The sequence below is a fragment of the Ictidomys tridecemlineatus genome, chromosome 10 (genome assembly GCF_052094955.1).
Source record: "Ictidomys tridecemlineatus isolate mIctTri1 chromosome 10, mIctTri1.hap1, whole genome shotgun sequence".
Classification (NCBI taxonomy): Eukaryota; Metazoa; Chordata; class Mammalia; order Rodentia; family Sciuridae; genus Ictidomys; species Ictidomys tridecemlineatus.
Genome location: NC_135486.1, coordinates 77939206 through 77967175, shown reverse-complemented (window position 1 = coordinate 77967175; position 27970 = coordinate 77939206). Strand labels below are relative to the sequence as shown.

The window sequence follows — 27970 nt, the reverse complement described above, 5'->3', positions numbered from 1 at the left end:
CAAGTCAGTAACTCAAAGGAGAATGCTCCATGACACCTATTATAAAACTATGATACCCATTATAAGACAAAAGACCTCTCCTGTCAAGTATCCACTGAGCTCAAAATGCCCTGAAAGATCTTGCCAAAAGTTTGTTCTTCTTATGATTCCTTATTCAGAAAATACATGACATGTTCCACGAGCAGGCAATGTTCTAGCCCTCTTCTTTTATCATTCTTTTCAACTATTTGTATGTACCTTCAGTGACCCTCCCTCATTCTACCTCAATTATATTCAGCTGGAAAACCCTATTGGCAGGTTCATGCTGGGTAAACTCACTTTCTGCCAATCTGTACCTGCATCCATATGTAGCTTAACATGGTTAGAGATAAGCTAAATCTATTCTCACTTAAAATGTATGGCCTCAGTCCATTATTCCCCCTCCCCAGTCCACTTGATAAGATTTGCTTCTCTTTCCTCTGTCCTCATAATTTTCCACTCGCAGCTGACAAACTTCTTTCCTTTTTTTATCTAGAAAGCAGTAGCAGAGGGATAACTGGGTCAAATGGTGGTTCCATTCCCAATTTTCCAAGAAATCTCCATACTGCTTTCCATATTGGCTGCACCAATTTGCAGTCCCACCAGCAATGTATGAATGTACCTTTCCCCCCACATCCTTGTCAACACTTATTATTGTTTCCCTTCATAATAACTGCCATTCTGACTGGAGTGAGATGAAATCTTAGAGTGGTTTTGATTTGCATTTCTTTAATTGCTAGCCGTGATGAACATTTTTTCATATATTTGCTGATTGATTATATATCATCTTCTGAGAAGTATCTGTTCAGGTGCTTGGCCCATTTATTGATTGGGTTATTTTTTTTATATTTAATTTTTTGAGTTCTGTATAAACCCTAGAGATTAGTGCTCTATCTAATGTGTGAGGGTTAAAGATTTGCTCCCAAGGTGTAGGCTGTCTATTCACCTCACATATTTTTTCTTTTGCTGAGAAGAAACTTTTTAGTTTGAGTCCATCCCATTTATTGATTCTTGATTTCAATTCTTGCACCACAGGAGTCTTATTAAGGAAGTTGGGACCTTATCCAACATGATAGAGATTAGGGCCTATTTTTTCTTCTATTAGATGCAGGGTCTCTGGTTTTAGTCCTAGGTCCTTGATCCATTTTGAGTTGAGTTTTGTAGTTGGTGAGAGATAGGGTTTTAATTTCATTATGTTGCATATGGATTTCCAGTTTTCCCAGCACCATTTGTTGAAGAGGCTATCTTTTCTCCAATGCATATTTTTGGCAACTTTGTCTAATATAAGATAATTGTAATTTTGTGGACTTAAAAATAGCATACTACAGGGACACAGCCACATCAATGTTTATAGCAGCACAATTCACAATAGCTAAACTGTGGAACCAACCTAGATGTTCTTCATTATAGATGAATGGATTAAAAAATGTGGCATTTATACACAATGGAATATTACTAATAAAAGAGAATAAAATCATGCCTTTTGCAGGTAAATGGATGGAGTTAGAGAAGATAATGCCAAGTGAAGTTAGCCGATCCCCAAAAAACAAATATCAAATGTTTTTTCTGATATAAGGAGGTTGATTCATAATGGGATAGGGAGAGGGGTATAGGAGGAATAGATAACTCTAGATAGGGCAGAGGGGTTGGAGGGGAAGGGAGGGAGCATGGGGTTATAAATGTTGGTGGAGTGTGATGGTCATTATTATCCAAAGTACACGTATAAAGACATGAATTAGAGTGAATATACTTTATATACAACCAGAGATATGAAAAAGTGTGCTCTATATGTGTAATGAGAATTATAATGCATTCCACTGTCATAAATAAAAAAATAATTTTAAAAAAAGAAAGAAAGCAGTAGCAGAGTATAGGCACAAGCTTCCACCACCAATCTACTAGCCTTCTTGCCACTTAAGCATGTACTTCCCTCAGCTAAAGCCACACCTTACCATTGTGCACTCCATCCAAGTCCTTCCACCCACTCAAGAATATTGTATGGCAGTTGTTTCCCTCTCTGCTGCATCTTGGTTGTGGGTTCTTTTGATAAAATCATTTCTGGCCATTTATGAGCATGATGCAATCAGAACCCCCCCCCAAAAAAACACCCTTAATGTTCCTTTAAGACTACCTATTTTTCTGCTCTTTATTATAGTAAAAGAGTAATATGCAAAAGATATTGCCTCCTCCATATCTTTCCTTTCCATTTTCTCTTGAGCCTCTAACTCAGGTTTCTACTGAAACTGCTCCTGCCAAAGTCACCAATGACCTCCATTTTGCCATAAACCGTGATCTATTCCCAATCCTTATCCCTCCCCCATAGCATTGTTTAACACTGTGATTTCTCAGTTTGTCTTTAAACATTTTCTTCATTGACCTCCAAGACAATACTTCCTTTGGTTTGTCTCTTGCCTCACTTTCTGCTTGTCTTTATTCTCTTTTGCTGACCAGTCCTCAACTTGAAATAGTGAAATGTTCCAGATAATGTATGTGTATGTGTGTGCATGTGTGTGTATGTGAAAGTGAGTGTGTGTGTATCAACACACCCTCTCATGATGTAAATATCATCTATATACTTGAAATTCCTGAACGGGAGTCTCTGGCCTACACCAGGATTCATACATCCAATTGCCTACTCAGTCTCTCCTCTTGAATGTCTAATAAATATCTCAAACTTAGAATAACCAAAACTAAAATCCTTATCCCCACCCCAAAATGCTCTCTGCAGTCTTCCCCATCTTACTAAATAACTCCATCCTCCCATTGTTAAAGCCAGAAGTCTTGGGGACATTTGTGATTTCTATCTTTCATATCCCAGACCATCAGCAAACTCTCGGTTCTACCTTGCAAGTATGACAGAATCTAGCCCATTCTCACCTCTTCCTCTATAAGTCTAGTCCAAACCATTGTCAGTTTTACTTGAACTGCTGCAGAGTCTTTTAACATGCCTACCTACTTCCATTCTGGCAGCCAGATTCTTCTTAAGTCATTCCTCTACTCTGAACCTCTTAATATTTCTTTTCACTCTTAAGTTAAATCCAAGTCCTTGTTATGGTCTTGAAGCCCTAAGTTATCTGCCATATTTTATCCTCATTCCTTTACTCATCTCTTTCTATTCTTCCCTTTGTTTATTCCATTCAAGCCACAGTGACCTCCTTACTGTTCCTTGAACACAATATGTACACTGAAGTCCTGGGACTTTTCCATTGGTTGCTCTATCCTCCCAGAATAACTGCCCTTCTGCAAGACATCTGCAAGACTTGGTCACTCTTTTAACTGCAGGCCTCTCTTCAAATGTCATCTTAATAGAGACCCTCATCTATGACATAAATGATATTATAGCATAACCCTCACACTCCCCTTTACCCTGCTTTGTTTTTCTATATAGCACCTCTATCACCTGATATTTTTAAATTTTCCATGCTCCTCTACCACCTTAGATTTAAAACTCCATGAAAATGGGGACTTTTGTTCACCCATCACCTACAGCAGTTGCCCAGCACTTGGTAGGTGCTGAATGAATGAATCTGTGTAGTAGCATCTTTGAGAGCACCCCACTTCCCCAGGCAAACTGCAGAATCTAAAGAAAAACATTGGCAGTTTCCCAGCAGTGATCCAGGAAAGCTGGCTAGACAGCCCCACTGAAAATATTAAAACTGAAAGACTAACAGGGCAGAGAGATCCTGTGTAACTAACAGAATGGTCAGATTTAGAGGAGTATTTTGAAAAATATTAAGGCAGTTTTACAACTCAAAATGTGAGTACCTGATTAGGCATCCTGAGGTTTCCCGTTTGACCAAAGTGTATTAAAAATCAAAGTCCTGGGGGCTAGGGTAATGGCTCAGCGGTAGAACACTGGCCTAACACTTGTGAGGCCCTGGGTTGGATCCTAAGCACCATGTAAAAATAAATAAAATAAAGATGTTGTGTCCAACTACGACTAAAAAATCAAAGTACTAAAATAAATATGTGGCTTATTGGTTGTGAATTATTTTTATCCCCAAAGAAATTTGTCTTTTTGATCATGCCTTCTGATGCTTTGTGTAGCTCTCATCCAAACATAAAGTCACTGGATTCCATTTTGAAAACCTGCTGAGAGAATTATGATAGATACATTTACCATTAGCCAGAAATTTATATATATATATATATATTTTTTTAGTTGTAGTTGGACAGAATACTTTTATTTTATTTTATATTATTTAGTTATTTGGAAGGAACCCAGGGCCTCACACGTGCTGGGCAAGCACTCTACCGCTGAGCCACAACCCCAGCTCCTAGCCAGACATTCAGATGGTGTCTTTCTTAAAGGCACGGGGTTGGTGGGAAGTGCCAGGAAGAGGAACTGCCTAATTAGGGATTGGTCGGGAGGCACTGCGCTGGATGGCGCCGCTGACACTCCTGGATCTCGCTCGCAGATGCTGGCCAGCGGAGAGTGCGGAGAGTTCGGAGAGTTCGGAGAGTTCGGAGGAGGAGCTGGAAGAAGAGCCGGAGGAGACCGGGCTAGCAGCCAGCCCCTATGACTACCGGAGGCTCCTGCGCAAAACCTCCCAGCGCCGGCGCCTGGTAGAGCAGTTGTAGCGCAGCTATTGAGAGGCCACCGCGGCCAGAAAGTGCTCAAGCCTGAGGGACCACAGGGACCAAAGCGGGAAAATCTGGGGCGCTGGCACCTCCAGGCAATGAAGCCCAGTGCTTGACCTTGGTAGGGGCTTCCCGCTGTGCGTGCTCCTCAAATGCTGGGGCCAGCCTTGCGTGCCCAGAAGGAGGAGCCCTCGGGAAGCCCCAGGCTCTGCACCCTAAAGACCCTCCCGGGACCCCGCACTCCCCTCTCCAGAGCCCTTGAGTTGGAGCAGCCCTGTCCCTATCTCCCTAATGTATCTGTTCATTTGTTTGAGACTCTTTCTGTGAATCCAGCTGCATCTGAGCTGACATGAGCCCCTCTCTCATTTTGGGTGACATCAAAGTTTTTTTGTTTTTTGTTTTTTTTTTTTTTTCCTTTATTGCAAACAACCGTCTCAGGCCTACTGGACAGTTTCAGGTGGGATGAGTCTTCCAGAACAAAGCCCGGGTGGGAGCAAGGAAGGTGAATTTCATCTCAAACTGAGCTTTCCTTTCTCGTGGTCACTAAGATTGCTGAATAAAGGAAGCGCCTTGAAAAATCCGTGGTTTGCAGAGCAGGCTCATCAAGTTCACTTTGGGGTCCCCGCTTCTGCTGTACAGATTTGCTGGTGGCAGCTCCCAGAGACAAGAGCTGAGGTGCCCCCAGTCGCCATTAGCAAACGCCCTCCCCAACCACCTCAAACCCACACAATCTAAATTAATGCCCCCGAATTTGTCATGAAAACACGGCCTCCAAACAAAACTCCAGACCCCCAACACACCACACACAAACGTGCTGCTTTCCTAATCAGTGTGGCTTCCTTTGGTCTTGCCTAGAACAATTCCAGCCCTACCAGTGAAGGGAACTGTCAGGCTTTAAGTTCACCTACTCTGAGATTTGGGGCAATCTCCACCGCTCCGAATTTGAGTGTACTTAACATGAGGGGGGAAAGTAGTGAATGGGCAGAGGTCTGCATTCAGCAGTTGACTGCAAGTTAATTCAAAAACAGGGTTAAGACTTTCTAGAAAAGACATGCTTCAGGTCTCCACCGGAAAAAGGGAGAGGTGGGATGGCGAAGTGATTCCTTGAACCACTGAATCAGAAGAAGTGTTCTGGCTGTGACTCGTCCTTTCCAGGAGTATCCTCAGCTCCTGTACCCTGGGGCCCCAGCCAGAAGACTGGGAAAATACTGGGAGTTGGCAAGTGACAGGGCGTCGGTGGGGTGTGATAATATTTGTAGCGCCACTTCTCCACGGGTTGTAATAGTCTCACCAGAGAGTTAGCTCCGAAAGCTCCCCCAGAGATTGGACTTGTGCACCCTCTCCATTTTATGGAAGTCCAGCCCCAGGGAAATCTCCAGCTGGAACTGGAACAAACCTCCAGTTGAAATGCTCTGTAGGCCCTGCTTCTTTCCTGGGTTAGCGCTGTGACCACACTAGGGCTTGGGACCCAAGAGTCACCCCTGGTTGTGTGGACCCACGAAGCTATGGGACCTGGTCCTAGCACCAACAAAACCAGCGCAGCAGGGCATGTAGCTGGTTATAGGGGTAGGCTCAAGGGTCTACCTTGAGGTGGCCCGGCCCCATCTACTCCGGCCTTCATCCACCACCAGGAGACCCTCTGCAGGTACGTGCGTTCGAGAGGACTGAGCTCTTCGCTAGGCCCATTCTTCAATCCAAGCTTCCCAGGTGTCCCCTGCAGATCAGAGAGCCCTGGAATCAGCTCTTCGTTTGCTGGATAGGGAGGCATCAGCTATTATCCCTAAATTCCCTACTTCTCCCCTCGCCCTTCCCCACAGGGTTTTTTGTTTTGTTTTGTTTTGTTTTTGTTTTTTAAGTGAGACTGGAAAGGAGAATGGCCAATGCTTTGGTGAAATGTTGCAATGTATTTGTTTCCTTTTTCTTTCTCCCTTTTTTTTTTTTTTAAAGCATCCCTCCTCCTTCCTCTGTCCCTCCACATTTAAGCACTGAAAAAAGGACACAAGGGAAAACTTGTACCAGATAGTTTTTCTTTGGCCCGGGCTACGACGCGACCTCTGGGTAAACTACGGACAAGAAATAGGTCACAGCAAGTAAACCGTGCCCGGCGGACTTCCCTCGGAGCTTTGGGTCTGTCCCCCTATTCGGAAAGGCCTTCCTTTCCAAAGCTTTTCCCCAGCGCTGGCCCGCCTTCTCTAACCAGTCGGTGGCTGCCTCCTTTGTGAACTAATGACTGTAATTATTACCTCCCTTCACTCTTTTGTTATCGCCAACCCGGAGCCGAAGAGAGGGAGCAATGGGCTTTTCTGCGAAATGAAATTCTTTACAAAGCAAATTGCTGTCTAAGGAGAGATGGCGTTAAGGAAGGACGAACCAGATTCCTGTCTGCATCTGAAGTAGGGGATTTAAGTAAAATTTTAAAAATGTTAAATACCACCAGCAGATGCAGAGTACTTGGGGGCTGGATTTGATGGCGCTTAAACAGTAGCAATTTTAAGTCATTGTTTAGAAAAAAAATCAGTTAAATTCGGATGTTGAGATTTCTGCCTTCATCTTTTAAAATATCCGTTTCTTTCCTGGGGGTTTTTTTGTGTGCACGCGCGCGCATTAAACGCTTGTTTTCTTAAGAACCTTTTTTAAAATTTCCAACCACTCATCCATAGTAGAAAAGTTCTGCAACCCAATCCTGCTGGCTTGGAGAGAACTATGTGCAGGACTTAGTGTGGATTTAAACAAAGAACTAGGTTCGTCGATTCGTATTTGAGAGGCGCGAGAGAGAACTGCGGAGCAGACCTTCCTGCAGCCCAGACGACCGGACCAAGAAGTCTCTGCTTCCTGGTCCTTGTAACCTTTGATAAGCGGAGCTTCGGAAACCGGAGCTCCTGAAATGGGCGGAGCTGAGATCTAGGTTCAAGGTTGCTGCACTCTGGCAGCCGCCTACTCCTGGCTTCTTAATACAGCCAGCTCAGCTCCACCCCTTGGTCAGGACCCAGAGAGTGACCGCCCTTACTCCCATCCCTGGGTCCCACAGCCACAGTGTGGATCCTATGTTTCCTCCAGGATCAGCTGGATTAGACACGTGGAAAGAACACAAAGCTTAGTGAAAAGAATTGACCAGAGTGTAGCATACCCAGGGAAACAAAATTTGGGCCTGTATGTGGCCATCGCGAGCCCCAAGACGCCTCTCCTAAAGGAGGATCCAGGGATGGTAGCAAAGACTGAGGATCCAAGGGTCTCTGCTTTTGGCAACAGCTTTGGTGACTGGTTCTAAAGACAGAGAAAAAATGCTTGTGAACACAATGGAAATGACCTGAGATCCAAGAGGACTCAGGGAACGCAGACACCAGGAGAGGCTGAACACATCTCCTTCCCGCCAGAGCCATATATTCATATTTCTCCCTCTCCCTCTCCCTCTCCCTCTTCCTCTCTCTCTCTCTCTCTCTCTCTCTCTCTCTCTCTCTCTCTCTCTCTCTCTCTCTCTCTCTCTCTCTCTCTCCTCTCCCTCTCCCTCTTCCTCTTTCTCCCCCCCCATCCCCTCGGAGCTGCCAGTTGTAAAAGTTGATATCCACTTTCCATTGCCAAAAGAAGGCAAGGGGAAGTCTGCTGGAATCAAATCTTTGGAGCACCTACCCTGTTTAACCATTTTTAGATAAAGAAAATCATCAGACAAGAAAAGACTCTTACATTTATTAGAAAAGGATTCTTTCCCCCCAAGCCTCAGAGGCAGCCAATCTTGTTCTCCCTGGTATCCCCCTAACTTGAAGATTGGGGCAGGGGGAGGGGGTCATTGTTTTGAGGCCCCCTAAAACGAAGGGCCAAGCAGGTAATACCTTCTTTTCCTCTTGGATTTCGAAAGCCCAAATTGCTTAGTTGGAAACTAAGCAATGTGCACCCTTCCCACGCACATACAAATTCCAGTCACAGGTAAGCAGCTGGCCCTTTTAAACCTTGTAGACCAAGGTCATCAAACGACTGGATCCCATCCCCCATCAACCTTCAATCCAGCAGGCTCTGGTTGCTCTCCCCACACCCTTCCAAGAGGTTTCCGTTCGTTTTATTTATTTTTTTCCCCAGCCCGAGGTCCTCAGTGATAGACTCCAGCGTGGATTTTAATTGCCTCAATCAGCAGTCTTTCTCCCCAGCCGTCACTCAAAACCTGGACGGTGGGTCCAGCGCTTGGCTGCGCAGGAATGGCATGCTCCAGGGCCAGCACGGCTCAGTAGGCACGCATTAGGTTCTACTTAGGAGCTGAAATGAGCCCTTCTGCGCTTAGACGCCCTTCCCTCATTATACCCTTCCCAGCTTCTGAATTGCGCCTGATTATGGCCTGACGGCTAGAGCTCTTGAGGTCGCAGCGACCTCCTCACCCGCTTGGAGGGAGAGGGCCAGGGAACCAGGTTTCCTTCCCAGAAGCCAGAGCCAGACCTCAAACAATACATTCTCCCAGGTCCGCCCCGCTCTAAGGCTAGCGCACGGTCGATCGCAGTAGGACCCTGGACAGCGCGCCTGGGCAGCAGTGGGCAGCTATCATCACAAGACGCTGGCTCTTCTGGGGCGCGCGTGCACGCCCCATTCTGTCTCCAGCTTAAGTGTACTGTCTGCCTCACACCGTAAGGATTCAGCTCCCTATCTCTCTCCCATTTTTCCCTCCTTCGCCTCCTCATCCATCCCCTCTAGGCTCCCTGTCCTTGAAAATCTCTCTGGCGCTTTGCGCTTTTTAATACCCAGTATGTGAGGAGCCTTCGGACCCCTTCCCCATTTAACCTCTGCGGCTTCCACGGCGTTACCACATCCCTAAGTCCCAACTCTAACACACGCGCCCACACGCAGACACGCACGTTTCCTGTCCCTGTGTGACACCCACCCTCGTCGCGCGTCCGCACCAGTCCCCGCGCAGTGCCCTCCTCCCGCCACACACTCGCAAGCACGCGCGCGCAGGACCGAGCCTAAGGCTGCTCGCCCCGCAGCCTGCACTCAAGACCTGCTCCAGTCTCGCAGCGCGGATGGCATCTCCGGGCTCCAGCTTTTGGTCCTTCGGGTCTGAAGATGGCTCCGGGGATCCTGAGAACCCCGGTACAGGTAGGAGAGTGGGGATCTGCAGCTGGCAAGCTTTGTAGGTGGCCCGGCGTTTTGCAGGGCTCCTGAGAAGACGAAGGAGGTTTTACCACCTGCAACAGGAAACTTCTTAGAATGCTCTCTGTAAAGTCCTGGTCCGCCCGAGAACCCAAGACCCTCACAGCCCTTTTCTCCCTTGGAAGATGACCAAAGAATCCCAGATCCTTTCCTCCTGAGGTTAGGAGAGCTCCTCAAACGCGGGGACATCTCCAGAACAACAAATTCGTGGACCTAGGTGTCTAGATTCTGGTCTGGGACGGAATGGCGGTGGGGAAGGGGAAAATGAGAAGGGGAGAGAATTGTTGGTCTGGAAAGAGAGCTTGCAAGGAAATGGACAGTTCATTGACTAGAAAAACAAGCTCAAGCGAGGCACGTAGGAGAGTTTTTCAGAACCCATCCGCACCTGGAAGGCAAGTACAAAGGGCCGCAGTGTGGGTTTCTCCTTTGAAAACAAATCAGAGTCCTGAGGGCTGGTCCGGGTTGTCAGGACCGCTCTCGCTCCCCGCACCTGTCTGCGCACTGTCCCAGGCGTCCCTTTCCCACATCCCTAGCTTACTAAGGTTGTTCACTTAGAACAAAATTTCACACGTCCATCAGCTGATCTCTTTATGGTTCTCTGTCCTCCTGCTTGTCTTTCTTTGCAGCGAGAGCCTGGTGCCAGGTGGCCCAAAAGTTCACAGGCGGCATTGGAAACAAGCTGTGCGGTAAGTGCTGGAGCCCAGGGAAGGGGAGCTGGCAAAGTCTGGTGCTCGCGGCCTGCGGAAGCAAAAACGTCTTTTCACCTCTACCCGAGTAGGGGTGTATTGGCCGCGATGGGCGAGGGTGAGAGAGCTGGGCCTGTCAGGCCGTTGACCTAGGCCCGCGATCTGTGTTCTTATCCAGCTTTGCTCTACGGAGATGCTGAGAAGCCAGCGGAGAGCACCGGGAACGTGCCCTCGCGGGCCGCCTCCCGGAAGGTCGCCTGCACCTGTGACCAGAAACCTTGCAACTGCCCCAAAGCGGATGTCAACTATGCTTTTCTACACTCAACAGGTAAAGGAGTCTCACTGGACCCCAGGGCCCCCCTGCCACTTGCTCTACCCCGCCCAACTCGGCCTGGGCGACACCCATTGCGCTGGGAGTTTTGGGGAGTAGAGTGGGGATTCCCAGAGGCTGGCCCTATAAGAATCTTCAACTGTACGCGAGAAAAGCTTGATGGAGTCCCAGTCTCTTGCGCTGCAGCGCCCTTGCCCCAGCACGGGCTGGAGCTGCGGGTGGCCAAGGAGCCTGGCGCTCTGTGCATCATTGTGGTCTTCGCTAGGTTGCTGGGGACCTCGGGTGGGATTCAATTTCTAGATGTCCTGCGGGAGAATTCAAAATTGCTGAGATATTTTAGATCTTTAGATTAGATCGAAGGAGTAACGTGTAGCTGTGATTTCACAGGGGAAAGATTTTGTACGAGTGAGACCTACCCGCTAAATTTTACCCCGTGGGCTTATACCCTCAGTCTCGCAAACACGCGCATACACACACCACACACACACACACACACACACACACACACACACACACTGACTTGGGGAACAGCGGATCTTTAACAGGCCCACTCCACTATGCCTGGTTTGCCCAAAGGCATTTCGCAAACACTTTGGAAGCGAGATATTTCCATAAACATTTTAAATGTTTTAGGACAAGGTCCTGTGATCAGATAAATGGAGGCACAATTTCTGAAAAAGAAAAAGAAAGAAAGAAAGCAAACAATGTTGTGAACTAAAATGCAAGAGTTTTTTTCCGGGAAGAGGAGAAATCATAATTGCTCTCATTCATTCCCTTTGAAAAATGCCTCTCCTTTAAAGAAAATGCTCTGCCTTTCCAAAAGTTTTTATTGTTGTTGTTGTTTGTTTAATGTAAAATCTCTGGATTCAAAGATACATTGGTTGCCCGGTGGAGATCTCGCCTGAATATTTCCATAGTAAAATGGTGTCGTTTTAATTCCATTCTTTAGACCTACTGCCAGCGTGTGAAGGAGAAAGGCCCACTTTGACATTTCTGCAAGATGTTATGGACATTTTGCTTCAGTATGTGGTGAAAAGTTTCGATAGATCAACCAAAGTGATTGATTTCCATTATCCTAACGAGCTTCTTCAAGAGTATAATTGGGAATTGTCAGACCAGCCACAAAATTTGGAGGAAATTTTGATGCATTGCCAAACAACTCTAAAGTATGCAATTAAAACAGGTATTGTCCTATCAGAACTAATAAAGCTCTTTTTTTTCTTTTAGAATTTTTATTTTTTCTATAAAATGTTTTGTTTTATGGAGTTACTGATATTTTCAAAATTGTAAAGCTATTTTCATCATTTAAAAATAGTAATGATTCAAATGACTCAAATCAAAAGCATTTTCTGTTATTGTTAATGCATCTGAAGTTGATAATATAAGAAATATCATCTTAGCATAAACTGTCAGCATTTACATTGCATTCCTTTGACCATGGAGATTAACCACTGATGTAGAAGCAACTGTTTGTCAGCAGAGGACAGTAGATTTGACCCAAAAATAGAAAAAGAAAGGGAATATGGAAATGAAAGCTCAAAGGCATCCAAACAAAAGCCTGAATTCCAGTATGGTGCTGGTAATTTCCAGGCATAGAACTAGTCAGGGACCTAACCATGTTATGTAACTATTGAGCTGGAGTTATAATGTTGTGGCATTGTCTCAATTAGCTGGGACTTCAGATTTGAATTTCCGATTTTCTCCTATTTTTTAAAGAAGTGCGTGCACACACGCTCACACACACACACAAACACAAACACACTATATACACTAGCTTAGCAATTCAGTCATAATATATGAGGATATAAGGATGTGTCCTTCACGGGTATTGTGTAAAAAGATAAAGAAAGGCAAGTGTGGGGATGGGTGAGGGTGGGCAAAACTGATATCCTTAGGAGCACATTGTTAAAAATGTATTTTGTAGCCTAGATTTGAGCAGTATTCTTTATTGTCCATCCATTTTATAGTTCCAGGTGTAACATTTATTTGGGTGCATTCCAACCTTTCTTTTTATCTACACAAAATCAATTGTTCATCAACCCAGGGCCTGATTACCCTTCTTTTTTCCTACATTGTCTCCTATTATCCTGATACAGTTTAGCGTGGCACTTCATTAAAGCAACAAAAATAAATGCAAATGAATTTCTGGGGAGAGAAAAGACCTACTGTATCTAAATTGATTTATAGCTTTAGAAGGATTTACTTACAAATAAAAATGTGAAATATTATATAAACGTTAATTATCATAGACATGGCATATTTTATATTGCAATTTTTCTTGATGAATTATCAATATTGTCCTAATCAATGACAACCATTTGAAGAATATTTGATGGGAGATTTTCAGCTTTTTTCATTTATTTATTTTGCACATTCTTTGCACCAACAAAGAAAGGTATGCACAGACAAAGCCTTGGAAAATTGATTTATTGTATTATTTCCCACTTTTGTGAAACTAGAGATTTAGAAGAAGATACACAGAGGAAAAAAAAATTAACTTGTTGCCTACCATCAGACTGTGGAGTGTGGTTTTCAAAGGTTTATTAGATATCAATCAATTAACATTCCTGAAGAACACACAAGATGTATATACACTAGTCATTAAAAGATGTTTCTCCCCTACCAGCTTTTAATATACCTATAGATGCAAACCTGAGCAATATTTTAAATCATTTTTGTTTTACCCATGCACCTTACCTAATATTTAAATATTGATAGTAAATTGGAGTCTATTGACACCAAACCAAAAAGAATGTATAAAATGTTTTACATCTTCATCCTTGAAAGCTGGTGGTATTTGAAATGCAATTTAAAGGGTTGAGATAATGGCAATGCAAGTCAATAAAAGTAATAGTTCTGTCTATCAATGTTCCATTTAGCATCAGGAAAAAAAATGGGCCAATTCAATACTTAGATTTTGCCACAATGCACATGAAACTGTTCATCAAGTGTTGCTCTATTACTTTTTATTTAAAGTTTAGATAAATATCTGATGTAGTTGGATTTCTAAGTAAAGCATATCAATACTAATATAATATCTCAACAATATTCCTATCATATGTAGTATTCTGGCCTTCTTGTCCCAAATAGTATTTTAGAAATTTAACAATAGGCACCTTCTCTCTTCAACTGGTAAGTTTACAGATATTTATGCTTCGGCATATTTGTCAACCAGTACTATTTAGGGTCTCCATCAAAGTAGTTACCTTGCTGCTACCATCCTGCATTTTCATAATCCTTGGGCAATTCCTTTAGAAAATGCTTGTTATCACCTAATTTCCACTGAGAGTCCTTAGTTGACTTTCACTTGGGCTCCAAGCTTAAAGAGGAGGTAGGCACAGTGGGGAAATTCATTAAAATGAAGTCTGCATGCGTTGAGTTTTTTTTTTTATGAATGTTGCAATAGGAAATTTCAGTGAATGATAGGATTCTGGAATAGTTAGTGTTTGCAAGGATTATTAGATTTGGTGGAAATAGAGGTAGTAAGAGGGGGTAGTAAGGACTAATATATCCTCACTCTTCAATTGAGCCATCAGACAAAGGGAAGTGAAATCTCAGTAAATGATGCTGTCCTTGTTTGGGTCACTACTACACAAAGAGCAGTATGTGGGGGCTGAGGTTATGGCTCAGCAGTAGAGCACTTGCCTAGCATTGGTTCTATCCTCAGCACCACATAAAAATAAATAAATAAGATAAAGCTATTGTGCCCAACTACAACTAAAAAATAAATATTTAGGAAAAAAAAAAAAAACAAAGAGCAGTTTGGATGTCTTTGGCCCCTCCCCAACTGATTGTGAACACCAAATCCGAGTTGCCAGAGGCTGGTAGTTCTAAGAGTCTGTGCATCCTTTTGAGCTCATTTGCTGATCTGTAGGGAATGTTCCAGCAGCGCCTGGAGCAATCCTAATCTCCTGTCACAAATGGCTGCTGTCTCCCTAGCTGCCCAAGCAGTGAGTGGCCACCAGATTCTCCTGTGCAGCCAGACCTAGCTCAGGTTGCATGCCGCTGATGGTGCAGCTGGACGCCCAGCGCTGCTTGGGACAGCCCACCGGTTCAGAGGCAGGTCTCTCACACTTGTGGAGAGTCCTGTCTGGATTCACTAGGCAGCCCTAAGAGGCTGCCTGTAGGGGCCGCAGGTGGTGAGCAAATGTCATCAGGGGAATACTTCTGCCAGAAATCAAAAGGGCATGCAGTTCTCACCTGTCAAACTATATCCCTCATGTTTTCACATTATTATCTGTGAATGAGAAACTGGGGGCAGGAGAGATTCAGGTGAAATAGCAGGCCAAGGTCAAATAATATATACAGGGACAGAAAGCTAGTGATTGAAGCATCAAACTTATATTCACAGTGGTCATCTGGGTGGATTGGTCTTCTGATATCCAATCCACAGCACATACCTTGGAATTTTTTTCAGACTTATGCAGAGATTTTCATGCCAAATTTTCCATAGAGTTGATTGCTGTGTGATAATAGTCACCAGGCTCATCTAGGAAATGCCTGAGCTGAGAAGTAGATTAATGGATAGATTTACTAATCTTTAATAATTTCCTTACTTAAAAAAATGACTCAGGGACAAAGAAATAGAGGGGCATCCGGAGGGAGAAATAGGCTGTGATTTCAGCTGTGAGCTGTAATGAAACGGGGAGTCAATGAGGCAGAGAGGAGTGGGGGGTTGTTCCAGATGTCAGCAGCATCACAGAAAGACTTTTCACCTCTCCTGAAAGGGTAAACCGATGGGCTCAGCATCAAAGGGCCTGGAAAAGAGCAGAAAAGATGGAAGAGTGCCTCATGAGGCTTTAAAAGAGATTAAAAAAAAAACCCACAATGTTGCAGAATGAACAAGAGATGCTCAAATCCCAGTCTTTCTAAATGTGCTGTTTCTCAGCTCCTATCTTCTCCCTGTGTCGAACTCTCCAGCCTCCTGCCTGGGCTGATAAGAATGCACTCTGTCCAGGAGATAAGCTGTGTGTTGACTTTTGTCCCTGCTTTCCCCATTGCCTTCCTTTATCTTGTTTTGCCTGCACTGGTGATGAGAGACTACCACATCCTCAGGCATCAGATAGGTGTCCAGTAAGTGGCAGATACCTCTTAATCAGATGCTATTTCCATAATTGTTCATCTTCCAAAATGTTTGTTGCTAAGCAAAGCAGACTTATTGATAGGCTTTTTATGAGACATGATGAGGAAACACAATCCTAATGAAAATTTTATAATTATATTTTAAATAATAGCCTCAGGAGTACATGGATATCAACCCATTTAGAGAATTTTAGAGAAATCCAGAAGTTAATTAGATAAGCCTCTGCTAATGGACTAATCAGTCCCTTGAATACATCTTTATATATCTTGTTGACAAGACAGCGATGTTGACTGCATCCAGCTTTATTTTAAATCTCAACTATGAGAGACCTCTGTTGTTTATAATCAAATATTCAGACAGAGAAGAATTGACAAGAATGAGCTTTGTCTGTGCCATCTTTCTATGCTCATCACCTTTTGCATCCAGGGCAAATTACTCAGCAGTGTGTTCCATTTTCTCATTTTTGCCCTGTCTTTTGTAATCATCAGCCATTTGTCACTGATATTATTATGAATGTTGGCATGCCTGGAAGATGTCATGGTATGACCGATTCTCAGAATTCAACAAAAATAGGACTTTCAGCAGCATGAATGAGAATAAGAACACTCCGTCTCTGACTTGCTTTGGGCTGCAATGACATTTTAGTTTGCAAATATGTTGAAAACATGGTAGGACAATATTTAGTGTTCACATGGCAAGCCACATCTATTGTTTTTTATAGGGCATGATTAAAGGAAATTTTTTACAGTGTATTTTAAAAAATACTAAAATCCAAAGTGGCCTCTGTGGTTAGAGGCAGTATCCTTTGTGTGCATATATATATGTGTGTGTGAGCACATATACGTGTGCACATCCTGGGTCTCTGAATGTGCATTTCCTGTTACTAAAAGATCTTTCAAGGTTCTTTAGTCAGAAAAATCACAAACTTGAGAAGTCTTTATTTTCATTGGATGCCATCTTGATTCTGCTATTCCATTTTACTCAGGGCACCCCAGATACTTCAATCAACTTTCCACTGGATTGGATATAGTCGGATTAGCAGCAGACTGGCTGACATCAACAGCTAACACTAATATGTAAGTAGATAAATGTGGTTTTGTGTAATCCAGGATAATTATTAGTGAGAGTCCATCATCTTAACTTCTTATGTGAAAACCTCCTTTTATTAGGTAGCCTCTAAAATAGTGATACCAACTTCAGAAGTATGAGTGTTTTCACTCTTGCTTAATAAAAAGTCTGATATATCTTGATGCAAACTATACATGTATTTTAAAATACAAAAGGGACTTATTTCGGTGTTTGGGATTTATAATTACGTACAGTGTGAAAGAGAAATGAGACCAGATGTTGTATTTTACATAGTATGATTCTGCACTGTTCTTCATTCAATATGATAAACCACCCTTGTACATTATGCCAGTAATTAAAGTTCTTAACATTGGGGCTACAGAAAAATGAGCGAACCTTTTGGAATAAGTTTTTAAAATAATTTTCTCTCCACTTAATGTTATAATCATAATATTCTGTGAACTTAATATTTGAAGAGGGACATCATTCTGTAGATATTGTAATGGTGAATTATTTCTTTGAGATACATACATAAAATGTGGCCATTTCTACATTTCAGGTTCACCTATGAGATTGCCCCAGTATTTGTGCTATTGGAATATGTCACACTAAAGAAAATGAGAGAAATAATTGGCTGGCCAGGGGGCTCTGGCGATGGGATATTTTCTCCTGGTATATGATATTCCACCTTTTCTTTGTGTTTTTTTCCTCCTGATATGCCTTGTTATAAACCTAAGAAATTAAATACCTGGTTCATATTTCTGATTAGGTTACATAGGGTCTGTGTTGACCAAAAGAAGGAAATATGGCTAATTGCACAGGACCATTGAACCTGCCTACGTGCAAACTACACTCTGTGTTTTACTTATGTTCAAAAGAAGCACAAGCAGAGATGATATTACCCAGTACTTCTTCCCATCATCCTACATTCAAGATGTATGGATAATATGGAACAAAGAAATAAAGATTCTAATTAGGGAATTCATTCTTTGATGCTCTTCTCAGAGTTAATGAAATAGAAAGGGTAGCCTCATTCGATAATACCTTCACTGTTCGAGGGTGCATAACAAGGCAGATCTATTCAGTAGAGCATATGTACTGCTGTAGTCTTTGAAATAACTAGGAGGGAAACTGATTTACATTAATTTCAAGGGGGGCAGACAGTGCCTGGTGAGATCATTTCTTAGAGCTAAAAAAAGGGGGATGATGATTTCTTCAAGAGGTTTCTCATTCCTTTTCTTCATTATCATGCCATTCAGTCTTTTCCATCTTGCTTTTTATAACCAGCCACTGCATTCTAAGCTCCAATGTTTACACCTCTCCCAGCCCAGAGAACCAACCTGAAACAACAAGCTGTGCCCTTGGCTCACGAGTGTGACCTTGGTTGGATACAGAAAAGAAATAGAAAGGCAGTGGGAAGAGAGAGTTACTGACCCAGGGAAAAGAAACCTGGTGTGCAGAGCATCACCTAATCGGTGACAGGGTTGGAGGGCATCAGTAGGCTGAGACAGCAGAGGGGAAGAGGCTGGAGCCATGGTGTCCAACATAGCAAAGGCCAAGTCCTGATCTCCCTTCAGCAAATCTGCAAAGACAAGTGGACGATGAGAAAAAAGTGGGGAGGGGAAGAAAGAAAAAGGGAAAAGAAGAAATGACAGATAAGCAACAGTGGCCTCCTCCAGGCCCAGGCTTAAATTAAACATGTTTCATGTTTGCCTGCAAGTTCAGATCTGCTATTTTATGTTTTTAAGTATATAGAACATTTTTTTTAGGTGCTAAAGGAAAATGTGTTAGTTAAATGGAAAGGAAAATTAGCTTTTTTTTAAAAAAAAGTCATTGAATACCAGCTGTGATGAATTTTATGCTGACTTTTATTTTATAGGGAATTTAGTAATTTTTTAAAGTTTTTACCTTTGCCATCATTTCTTGAAATTGATGCTGAAGGCATTTTTCATAGGGAACTCAGTAGGATTAGGAGATCAACATCATTGCTATCTTGATTTCTCCTTCCCTTACATGTTTGGTTGTAAGACTGAGCCGTCCCTGAGCCGGCATCCTCATCTCCATTTTAATAGCTCCAAGGAGTCAGGAAAGAATACCTGCACCTGTTGACCCTGAAAATTTGACTAATTTGACAGAGGGTCAGGTCTAATTAACCTGGTTGGTCATAGAAAACACACCCAAAGAAAGACTTCTCTTTGACAGTTACACTAGGCTTAGTATGGGCTTAGGACTCACCCTTCCATCCTCATGGATAGTGGGGAATTATTAGGAAGAAAACTGAAGCTTGATCATATAGTCTCTCCCCTGGAGACTAAAGATCCATATTGCTCTCACCCAAGACGGAAGTCATAGAGGTCATGCTAAAGTGTACCATAGATATTCCAAAGTTGAAGGGGCAGTGTCAACAGAGAAACCAATGGACAAAATGTGTTTTTCCTCTATTTCTTACACATCACAGAAGAGAGGCAGTTCATAGCATCCTTATTTGCTAATGGATGCTTTACTAAGTAGCATCTAGCCTTATTCCTGGAGTTCAAAGCATCTTATGATTTAAGCAGTAGGGATAGAGAAAATCACCCATCCCTTTGTGGCTGAGATCTCAAAGACCCACTCCTTGGACTAAATGTAAAAAGTCAGGTCTGTGAACTTGCATACAGAACTCAGCTCAGTTGATCTTACACCCCCATCTATAACACCCAGAGGCTTAGGACTCCTAGAAGAAACGTGCTTATGTGATCTCTTTGTGAACCAGAGAGAACTGGAGTATTCTTTGTTGCTCAGTAGGTTTTGAAGGACAAGAACTAAGGGGGGAAACAGAAAGCTTTGCTTAGCGACAACTTTTCCTATCATAGGAGATAAGAGTATGTAGAGTTTGTGTATCTGTCTCCTACCTATTTTGCACACAGGCTCTATATCCACTCAGGGCTGCAAAGCCTGAGGATGACTGAGCTACAAAAAGGAGTGAATAAAAGCAAGGACATTTCTTGGATAACTGCAGTGTGAAGATCACCTTCTTCATCTACATATTCCCCTTTCTCCTCTCCCTCTCTTCCTCCCCCAGACTCTTTGAGAAGAATGACTAGCAACAGCAGTTCTCAACTGGGAGGCTCCCCTTCCCCTGCCAAGGAACACTTGGCATTGTCTGGAGGCATATTTGGTTGACATAACTGGGGATGGGGATGCCACTGGTACCTGGTGGGTAGAGGCCAGGATGATGCTAAATAACCTATATTCCCCAGGACAACCCTCATCACGAAGAATTTTGTAGCACAAAATATCAGCAAGTTCCAGGATTGAGAAACCATGAGATAGACTGAGAATTTCTTTGACAGCTGGCCTCCCTGTCCAGCATCCCACAGTTAGTCTTTTAGACAGGGTTATCTGCTCAGTGCAGGTCTGACCCGGATTCTGCTTGTCCTGTATCTCTGGGGTCCAGACCTGCCCTCGTTCTGACTGGTAGGAAGCCAGGATTTGGGTGATGACTGTTCCATCCCAGGTGGCCTGTCTGGGTCAGAGCCCAGGGCTGGTGAGACAAAGGTCACAGCCCTGCATGGGCCATTAACCTGGCATGGAGCCCTCCTGCTCCTCAGCCACCAGGAGAAAAGGCAACTCAAAGCATTCACATCATGGCTGGACCTGGGGGTGTCTCCCTTTGGGTGGGGGGGCACTACCTTCACTCTGCCTGACAGTCTCATGCCTCATGCCAGCATATTCATTTGCATTCATAACAATCTGTCTATTTCCTGGATGGCAAAACTTCGAAGCTTCCCCCACAGCTCTGGGGAAAGCTCACTTTTCTTTGCCTGTCAATTGAAATCCTACTTATAAGATACAAAGCTTGTCTTATGAAATTCCTGACAGTCTTAGAACGACATAAGAAAAGTAGTTCCATATGGGCTTACCCTTTCTTAGTTGTGTATTTTCCTATAATTATGCAATGAGACTTTGTTAACTAATACTATAATATTTCTACATTGTCTTTAAGAGTAAAGAACTGTTTTGAGACGTGAATACATGACTATGATACAGACTTGGATGTTTATCCTGAATTCTCTAAGAAATCAATTTAAAGTCCGCATTGTTAACAGCAGCTTATTTGTCTCAAACACAAGTGGCTATGAATTCACTGGGACCACTGATGCTGTGTCCTATGTAAAAAAAAAAAAAAAAATCCACAGTGCCCTCTTGATACCATCTTTCTGATTAGGTGTTCAGTCAGCTGATCTTATAAATATTGTACCGTCATGGCACTTTGAACCATTTAACTTTTTAAAAAACTATCTTTTTAGTTGTAGATGGACATAATATGTTTATTTTTATTTATTTTATTTTTCTGTGGTACTGAGGATTGAACCCTGGGCCTCATGCATGCAAGGCAAATGCTCTACCACTGAGCTACAACCCCAGCCCGAGCCATTTAACTTTAATCTTTAACTGACTTGACCAAGGATTTTAGTGCAACAAAAATAGCATAGAGGTCCATCATATCTGACCTTTGGGGAAGGTCTGTCTCAGCATGAACTGAAATGAAAAGATAATAACTATTTCCAGGCCAAATGTGCCTTTTCTGAGTCCTCTTGTTAGAGCCTTTGAGTCTGAGGATTCAGTTCAAAGGACAAGCAATAAAGTTATCTCCTACATCCAAGGAGGACAGTGAAAATAAGGGAGGTTGTTTGCGCATGAGGTGTTGATGGTAATGAACAGAAAAAGTCACTGTGTCTTGCTGTGCCCTGTAGGTGGCGCTATATCTAACATGTATGCCATGCTGATTGCTCGCTTTAAGATGTTCCCAGAAGTCAAGGAGAAAGGAATGGCTGCTGTCCCCCGGCTCATTGCCTTCACGTCGGAGCATGTATGTGTTTCTGTTCTTTCCAAGTTGAGGTTATATTCCATAAAAAGCTCAGTTGAAGGAATCACAGCTAAAAATGCATAAATCCCAGAGATTCTCTTTCTGGAAGATACTTCTTGGGAGAGAATGAGGGGGAGCAAACAGCTGAGTGGTACAATAGAGTATCCTCCTTGTCTCTAAAATTCAAGAAAAATGTGAAGATAGAGCAGAATGTTTTTATCTCTGGTTCCCATCCTTCGCTTCGCTGTAATGATATTGTGTGTTGGGGGAAGGGGAGGAGGAGGAAGGTAGAGTGACTGTGAACTCTTTGAATCATCTGTGCTGTGCTCTTAAATCAAAACTCCACAGAACCCTGTTGATATGTCTTTCCATCAGCTGATTGGATAGATAGTCTACCATCATGGTGCCTTGAGCCATTTAATGTTAGTCTTTGGTTGACTTGACCAGAGGTTTTATTATCATGAAAAAAAAAATAGCATAGAGGTCTGTCATTTCTGATCTTTGGACCAGCTCCTTCTCAACCAAGCACAGGCTCCTGCCTATCACCTGGATGCTGGCCAAGCAGAGGCCAAGAACTCTGGTCTTCCTTGTGGAATGCTGTGGCATTGAACTTCACAGTCTTTCCATGGCCTTCAAAGAGTTCATGCTATTCTTCCTACATCCACTTTGGCAACGAAAAACGTGACCCAATCTGATCACATAACTAAAGGGCTTTAGCCTGCCTGTCAACCATCCAAACCCATCCTTCCCTCCCCCCACCTCTCTCCACCTCCCTCTTTCTCTTTCTTCCTCCTCTTTCTCTTCCTCTATTTCTCTCTCCCTCTCTCTCTCACATGCTAGGGTCAAGCAGAAAGCAAGTTGCCAGCCACACTATAGCTGTTCCCCAACCCTCCTGCCACACAGACCCTGCAGTCAACCAGAGCTTCATTCCTTGACAGGTGTCAGATAAGCATTAGCTGCCAAGCAATTCATCAAACTGTTCCTTAATGACCTCTGCCTTAAAGTACCGCAACAACTGCCTCAAAAAAGACCCAAAAGCCCTCTAATAGCTGGGGAAATGGGAGAGAGGGAGGACAGAGAGAAGTCTGTAAGAAGACTAAGGGCTTCTGCAAGGAGATGTTGGTGGGGAGAAGCTAGGAGCCATAACAGGTTGCAGGTATACTACAGGCTGTTTCTTCTTTCTATTTCAAAGTGGGGGGTGTGTCTGTGTGTTCATATCGGGGAAACAAAAGGAAAGTACAGACTGATAGCCAGTGGATACAATTCACTACCATCTCAGTAGCCGTGGAATTAATGATTGTTTAATTAATTCCATAATTAATACCTTATATCTGATTACTATTTCACAGTCTCCAAATACTTCCAATATTATAAACTTGCTTGATTCTCCTAACCTTGTGGGGCAGGTATTGTTACGAGCATTTTTAAATTGAAGAAGCTGAAGTTAGCCGGGTGGGTAGATCCAGAATTAAATGGGATTTCTCCATTCCCAGGCTGTTGAAGCCCTTGCCCCGACTACTGCTGTAAAAACTAAACTCAAAGATCAGAGTTTTATATACAACAGTCTCATCAATTGACCTTGATCCCTAATCAAATTTCCTCCATGATCTTTCTTCTTAATGTGAAGGTTATTATTTTTATTTCCTCTCCCTACCAAAAGAAATCATCCTCTTTATCTCCTAGGTCTGGACTGTGGGGGGAGGGGCACTTTCAGAGCTCATCTGAAGCGCTTCCATGTCACCTTGAAGGCTAACCCATACGTTCTGGACAAATGAGTGCTTACCAGTGTGTCCTTTCCTTAAAGTGCTAGGTTCGGAAGTCACACGATTGCAATCTCTAGTTCCTTTGGGCTCTGTATCTCAGGCTTTTATGTTCAATTAATTATTTAGCGTAGCTCTTTCTGGCTTCAGGCCAAAGGCACATATTCCTTTGGTCTTTTCCAATTTTACAATAATTTTATTTCCACCTGTCCCAGAAATAGCTCTCTATAGGCTAACAATAGAATATTACTAAATCTTTTCTCAAATGCCTTTTTTTTTTAGACTACATGATGTCAGTCCTTGTGTGGTGGGGGAGATTCTTTCTCATAGGGAGAAGGGTACCGGAAGGGGAAGGGCTGCTACGTTAATCCAGTGAGGACATGGGGGCGCCAGTGGATGAGGAAGGGTTGTTGTAGGTATCTTTCTTCCTGTTCTTTGAGAGGCTTCCAGAACCCAGGACTTTTGGAAAATCAAGGAGAGCCTTAGAAAACATGTCCTTGCCTCAGTGCCAGAGACATAAAAAACTCTACATAAATATTAGGTATCTTTAAAAAATGACCTTGTTTTATAGATCGAAGTAACTAAGCCTCGGAGATGGGGAATGCTTTGCTCCAGGTTTCACAGTCAGTCCATGGCAGAATCAGACCTACAGCCTCAACTTCCCACTCATCCAACCCAACTACCGGGCTGGAGGACCAAAAGCCTCCTATAGCTGGCTGCTCTAAATTCACTTGTAGCATCTTGTCTCAAATTCTATTATCTCCATGTTGGTTATTCTAGTGCTAATATAATTTCTTGATCTATTGAAGCAGGTCAAATAACTGATCTTTTTTTCTGTTCTGAGCACTGAATTTATAACTTGGCATGCCTAGAACCATAGAGATGGGAATGATGTTGACAGACTCTGTAGTCTACTGCACCCAACCAGAAGCTTCAGGAAGGGAAGAGTCATCTCTTTTCTAAGTGACACTTTACTCTGTCTCAGTCATACATCAGGGTTACCTACCTCTTTTCTGGCCACCAATTTTGAATAAAACTTTACCTAACTGATAAGGAGGGCAAGGTGTTAAATTTTTCTATTTGTTAAGATCCACTGTTTTCTTATAAAACTTGAACAGAACTAACTTAAATAATATAGCCAATAAGACTATTAGGAGAAGTAAACAAATCACTAAGTTGAAATAAGAGCTCATATTTAGCCCAAGACTGAGAAGTCCTAAGAGTACTTTCCTCCAAATTACAGAACCACAAAATCTCCCAACAAAAACTGAGAGAGGTCTTAAAGATCATTTGATCCCACCCTCATCCTTTTCTGGAAATTTCCCTGATTCTTCAACGATAGAAAGGCTTGGCAAAAATTAAACTGAGGAATCCTAAGTCTTTTCTTGAAAGTAGGTTTAGAGGGAAGTTAAGTTCCCAGCTCAATAGTTCACATCTGTAGCTCTGAATCCTTTGAAAGTCTAAACCATGAGCTTAATTTCACATTCCTCTATTTGCTCGTGTGACATAATCTCCTCCAGAGATAGCTTTCATGAAACAGTATATTATCATCTAGGGAAAATGTTCTTCATAATCATAACAGACAATGGGATTTCTTAGGCAAATCACCATAACTCCAGTCTTCACACACCAAACATAGCTCATGTCTTCATCTCGCAGAACTGATCATCAGTATCTTACCCTTGTCCCTCCTGGCCTTGGGCCTCTTCCATGGAGAATTCTCACAGGTGCTTCAGAAAGATGGTTTTCACATATGCTGAGAGGGTTTCAATTCCAAGGGTAGATCTCAAAAGCAACAACAAAATACAAAAACATAAAAAAAAAGTGACCCAGGAAGCTTTGAAAAAACCAACTCACACAAAAAATGTAATTCTCTCCATTAGGCAAAAACTTAGCCTGACAGAATGGACAACAAGTGAAAATGTGAGCTAAGTTCAACACACCTGCTCTGCTTGGCACACCTACTCCCCTTTCATTTCAGAATGCCCATTGCTCCCATGCTCCATCCAGTCCCATCAAACCACACTCTCAGAAAAGAACCTGAAAGCCATGCAGAGGTGTAAATAATTAGGAACCAAGTATCGCCTCTCCTGGTGGCATCTCCATTACAATGGATGACAAAGGATTGTGCAGTGAGACATTTTCCTGGTTCCTTTCTTCACCCATTCAGTGCTGCTCTGACTCGCACTGTGGAGACATCAATGAACAGCACAGAGCCAGTGCCTGGCCTCGGGGAACATGTGTTGTCCTGGGGAAAAGAGGAAAGAGAGAGGGTCTGGAGGGGACAGTCACCTTTCTCAGTGGCCCCAAGGTCACACCAGGTGACTGATTGACTCCTCCTTGCTCCAAGGTCAGGTTAAAAGTGACAGACTTGTATTTCTTTAGATTAGTAGATTAAAGTCCATGAGCTTTGGAGTTGACCAGAAATGGTGACAAACCCTTTTCTGCCACCTCCCAGGGCATGAATGTGGAATACTGACTTCATTTTCCCCATTTTTTTTTTTTTTGGTACTGGGGATTAAACTTGAACTCAGGGGCACTCAACCACTGAACCATATCCCCAGCCCAACTTTTTTGTATTTTTACAGTCTCTACAGGCTCTCACTGAGTTGCTTAGCACCTCACTGTTGCTGAGTCTGGCTTTGAATTGGTATCCTCCTTTGTCAGCCTTCCGAGCTGTTGGGATTACAGGCATGCACCACCGTGCCTGGCAATTTCCTCCTTGTTTGTAAGGTGGGAGTGATGATTCCTAGCTACATAGTTTTGGGGAGGATGAAGTGCAATGATACATATATGCACAGTGCCCAGCATCGTGAGCACTCCATAGAAAGTAGCCAACATTGTTGTTATTATAACCAGCCACCCACTGGTGTCCCACAAGGAGAAAGAACTGAACCCATCCAGGTACCAAACTGGAGGCAACAGAGAAAGCAGTGATCCAGGGACATGTCAGATTATTTCCTTAAATTATGTCCCTAAATACCAGAGCAATACTCAAGATTGAGAGAGTTTAGATTCTCTATTGTTACTTGTAGAATTTTGAGATTCCCTATGTACTCTATATGACATATATGTGTGTATATATATATTATTTTTTATTTGTTCTAATTAGTTATACATGACAGTAGAATGCATTTTGACATATTGTACACAAATGGAGCACAACTTTCTCTGGCTGAATGTGGTGCAGAGTCACACCAATAGTGTAACCATATATGTATATCGTACACGTGTATATAGGGTAATGATATCTCTCATTCTACTGTCCTTCCCATCCCCACAGCCCCTCCCTTCACTCCCCTCTGCACAATATATTTTAAGAAATAAAGTGAATTGTTTATTTTAAGAAATAAAATCAATTTTGTTTGAAGGTTTCAAAATTCCATTCAGGCTAACTAGTAAAACCTGAGGATTTTGTCACATCAGGTAGAGGATATGTGACTAAGAAGGGATGGATACACCCTTGGGATCACCCATTGAGTGCTGGATGATCCATAGGCACCTCACGTATGAGATCTACATTTCCCATAACAATTCTGCTCGAGAGAAGAAATCGTTATTGTTGCTCAGCAAACAGTAGCTCAGAATCAGAAATTAATTTGTCTAAATAGAACCAGATGACAAAGTCAGGTCACTTTGCCTCATGTTACCTCTTTCCATCACATATTTTCATTCACTCCTCTCAGAATCCCCAAATCCAGGAAATGAATTGTTCTTTGAGTGCCTCAAATGCCAGAACGCAGGCTCAGTACTAATGTTTGCATTTATGACCAAATATCATCCTTACATCTGTTTCCTGTTAAAGAGATTTCCAAACCAGTGTGAAGAGTACACATTATTTCTTTCTTTTAATACATATTTTAATACATCTCACAACTGACTGCAATTGACTGACCTTAAATGAATAATTAGAATTGGGTATAAATAGTAAGGGAGCAGCTTCACAGAAATGCCTTCTGAGTCACATAGACTTTCCAAACATATAGCTGAGTGATGTCCTCCTCTACAGTAATGATAATTAGAAATCAATAAGGTGGTCTCAAGGAGTCCAGGCTTCTTTGTTCATCAGATGTCTTGGAAATCAGAATCTCTTTTAGGCCAGTTGATGATCAGGAGTAAGAGATGAAGTTTCCACTTCCCTCCAATCTTAGGAGGTCTAGGAGGCAAACCAACAGGTATGTGGGAGGGGCGTGAATAGGGAGGAGGCCGAGGGGAATACTCTTGGTACTGCAGTCACTGAGCTGGTAAGGCACTCCAAGGCTTGGGGAAGGGTCAGAGAAGCACATCAGCTCATTCATAGGTTGAGCTTCGAGATCTACTGTTGGGGATCTCCAGTGTGTAATGATCTCACTCACCTCTGCTCATGGTTCCTCCACACTCCAGGGGAAGAGTACTGTACAAAAGGATCAAGTCCAAGGACAATGGATAGAGCGAAGGTAGAACACTTGATGGAATTCTATAAGA

The 27970-nt window shown here is 42.9% G+C and overlaps 2 protein-coding genes across 8 annotated transcripts in view; both read left to right on the top strand.

The window, feature by feature from the left end:
* Myo3a (myosin IIIA) overlaps positions 1-5179 on the top strand; it is a 235689-nt gene extending 230510 nt beyond the window's left edge. For all 7 annotated transcript variants that reach the window (XM_078023283.1, XM_078023284.1, XM_078023280.1 and 4 more), the window contains one exon: positions 4437-5179. In XM_078023283.1, the coding sequence (XP_077879409.1) occupies positions 4437-4599 (163 nt within the window). In that variant the 3' untranslated portion in view covers positions 4600-5179. The remainder of the gene's footprint in view (positions 1-4436) is intronic.
* A 3687-nt stretch (positions 5180-8866) lies between these two features.
* Positions 8867-27970, top strand: part of Gad2 (glutamate decarboxylase 2) — a 72138-nt gene continuing 53034 nt past the window's right edge. Inside the window, exons 1-7 of the mRNA XM_005320247.4 lie at positions 8867-9675; positions 10356-10415; positions 10594-10743; positions 11696-11929; positions 16815-16905; positions 17457-17569; positions 21634-21749. Coding sequence (XP_005320304.1) covers positions 9600-9675; positions 10356-10415; positions 10594-10743; positions 11696-11929; positions 16815-16905; positions 17457-17569; positions 21634-21749 — 840 coding nt within the window. The 5' untranslated portion in view covers positions 8867-9599. The remainder of the gene's footprint in view (positions 9676-10355; positions 10416-10593; positions 10744-11695; positions 11930-16814; positions 16906-17456; positions 17570-21633; positions 21750-27970) is intronic.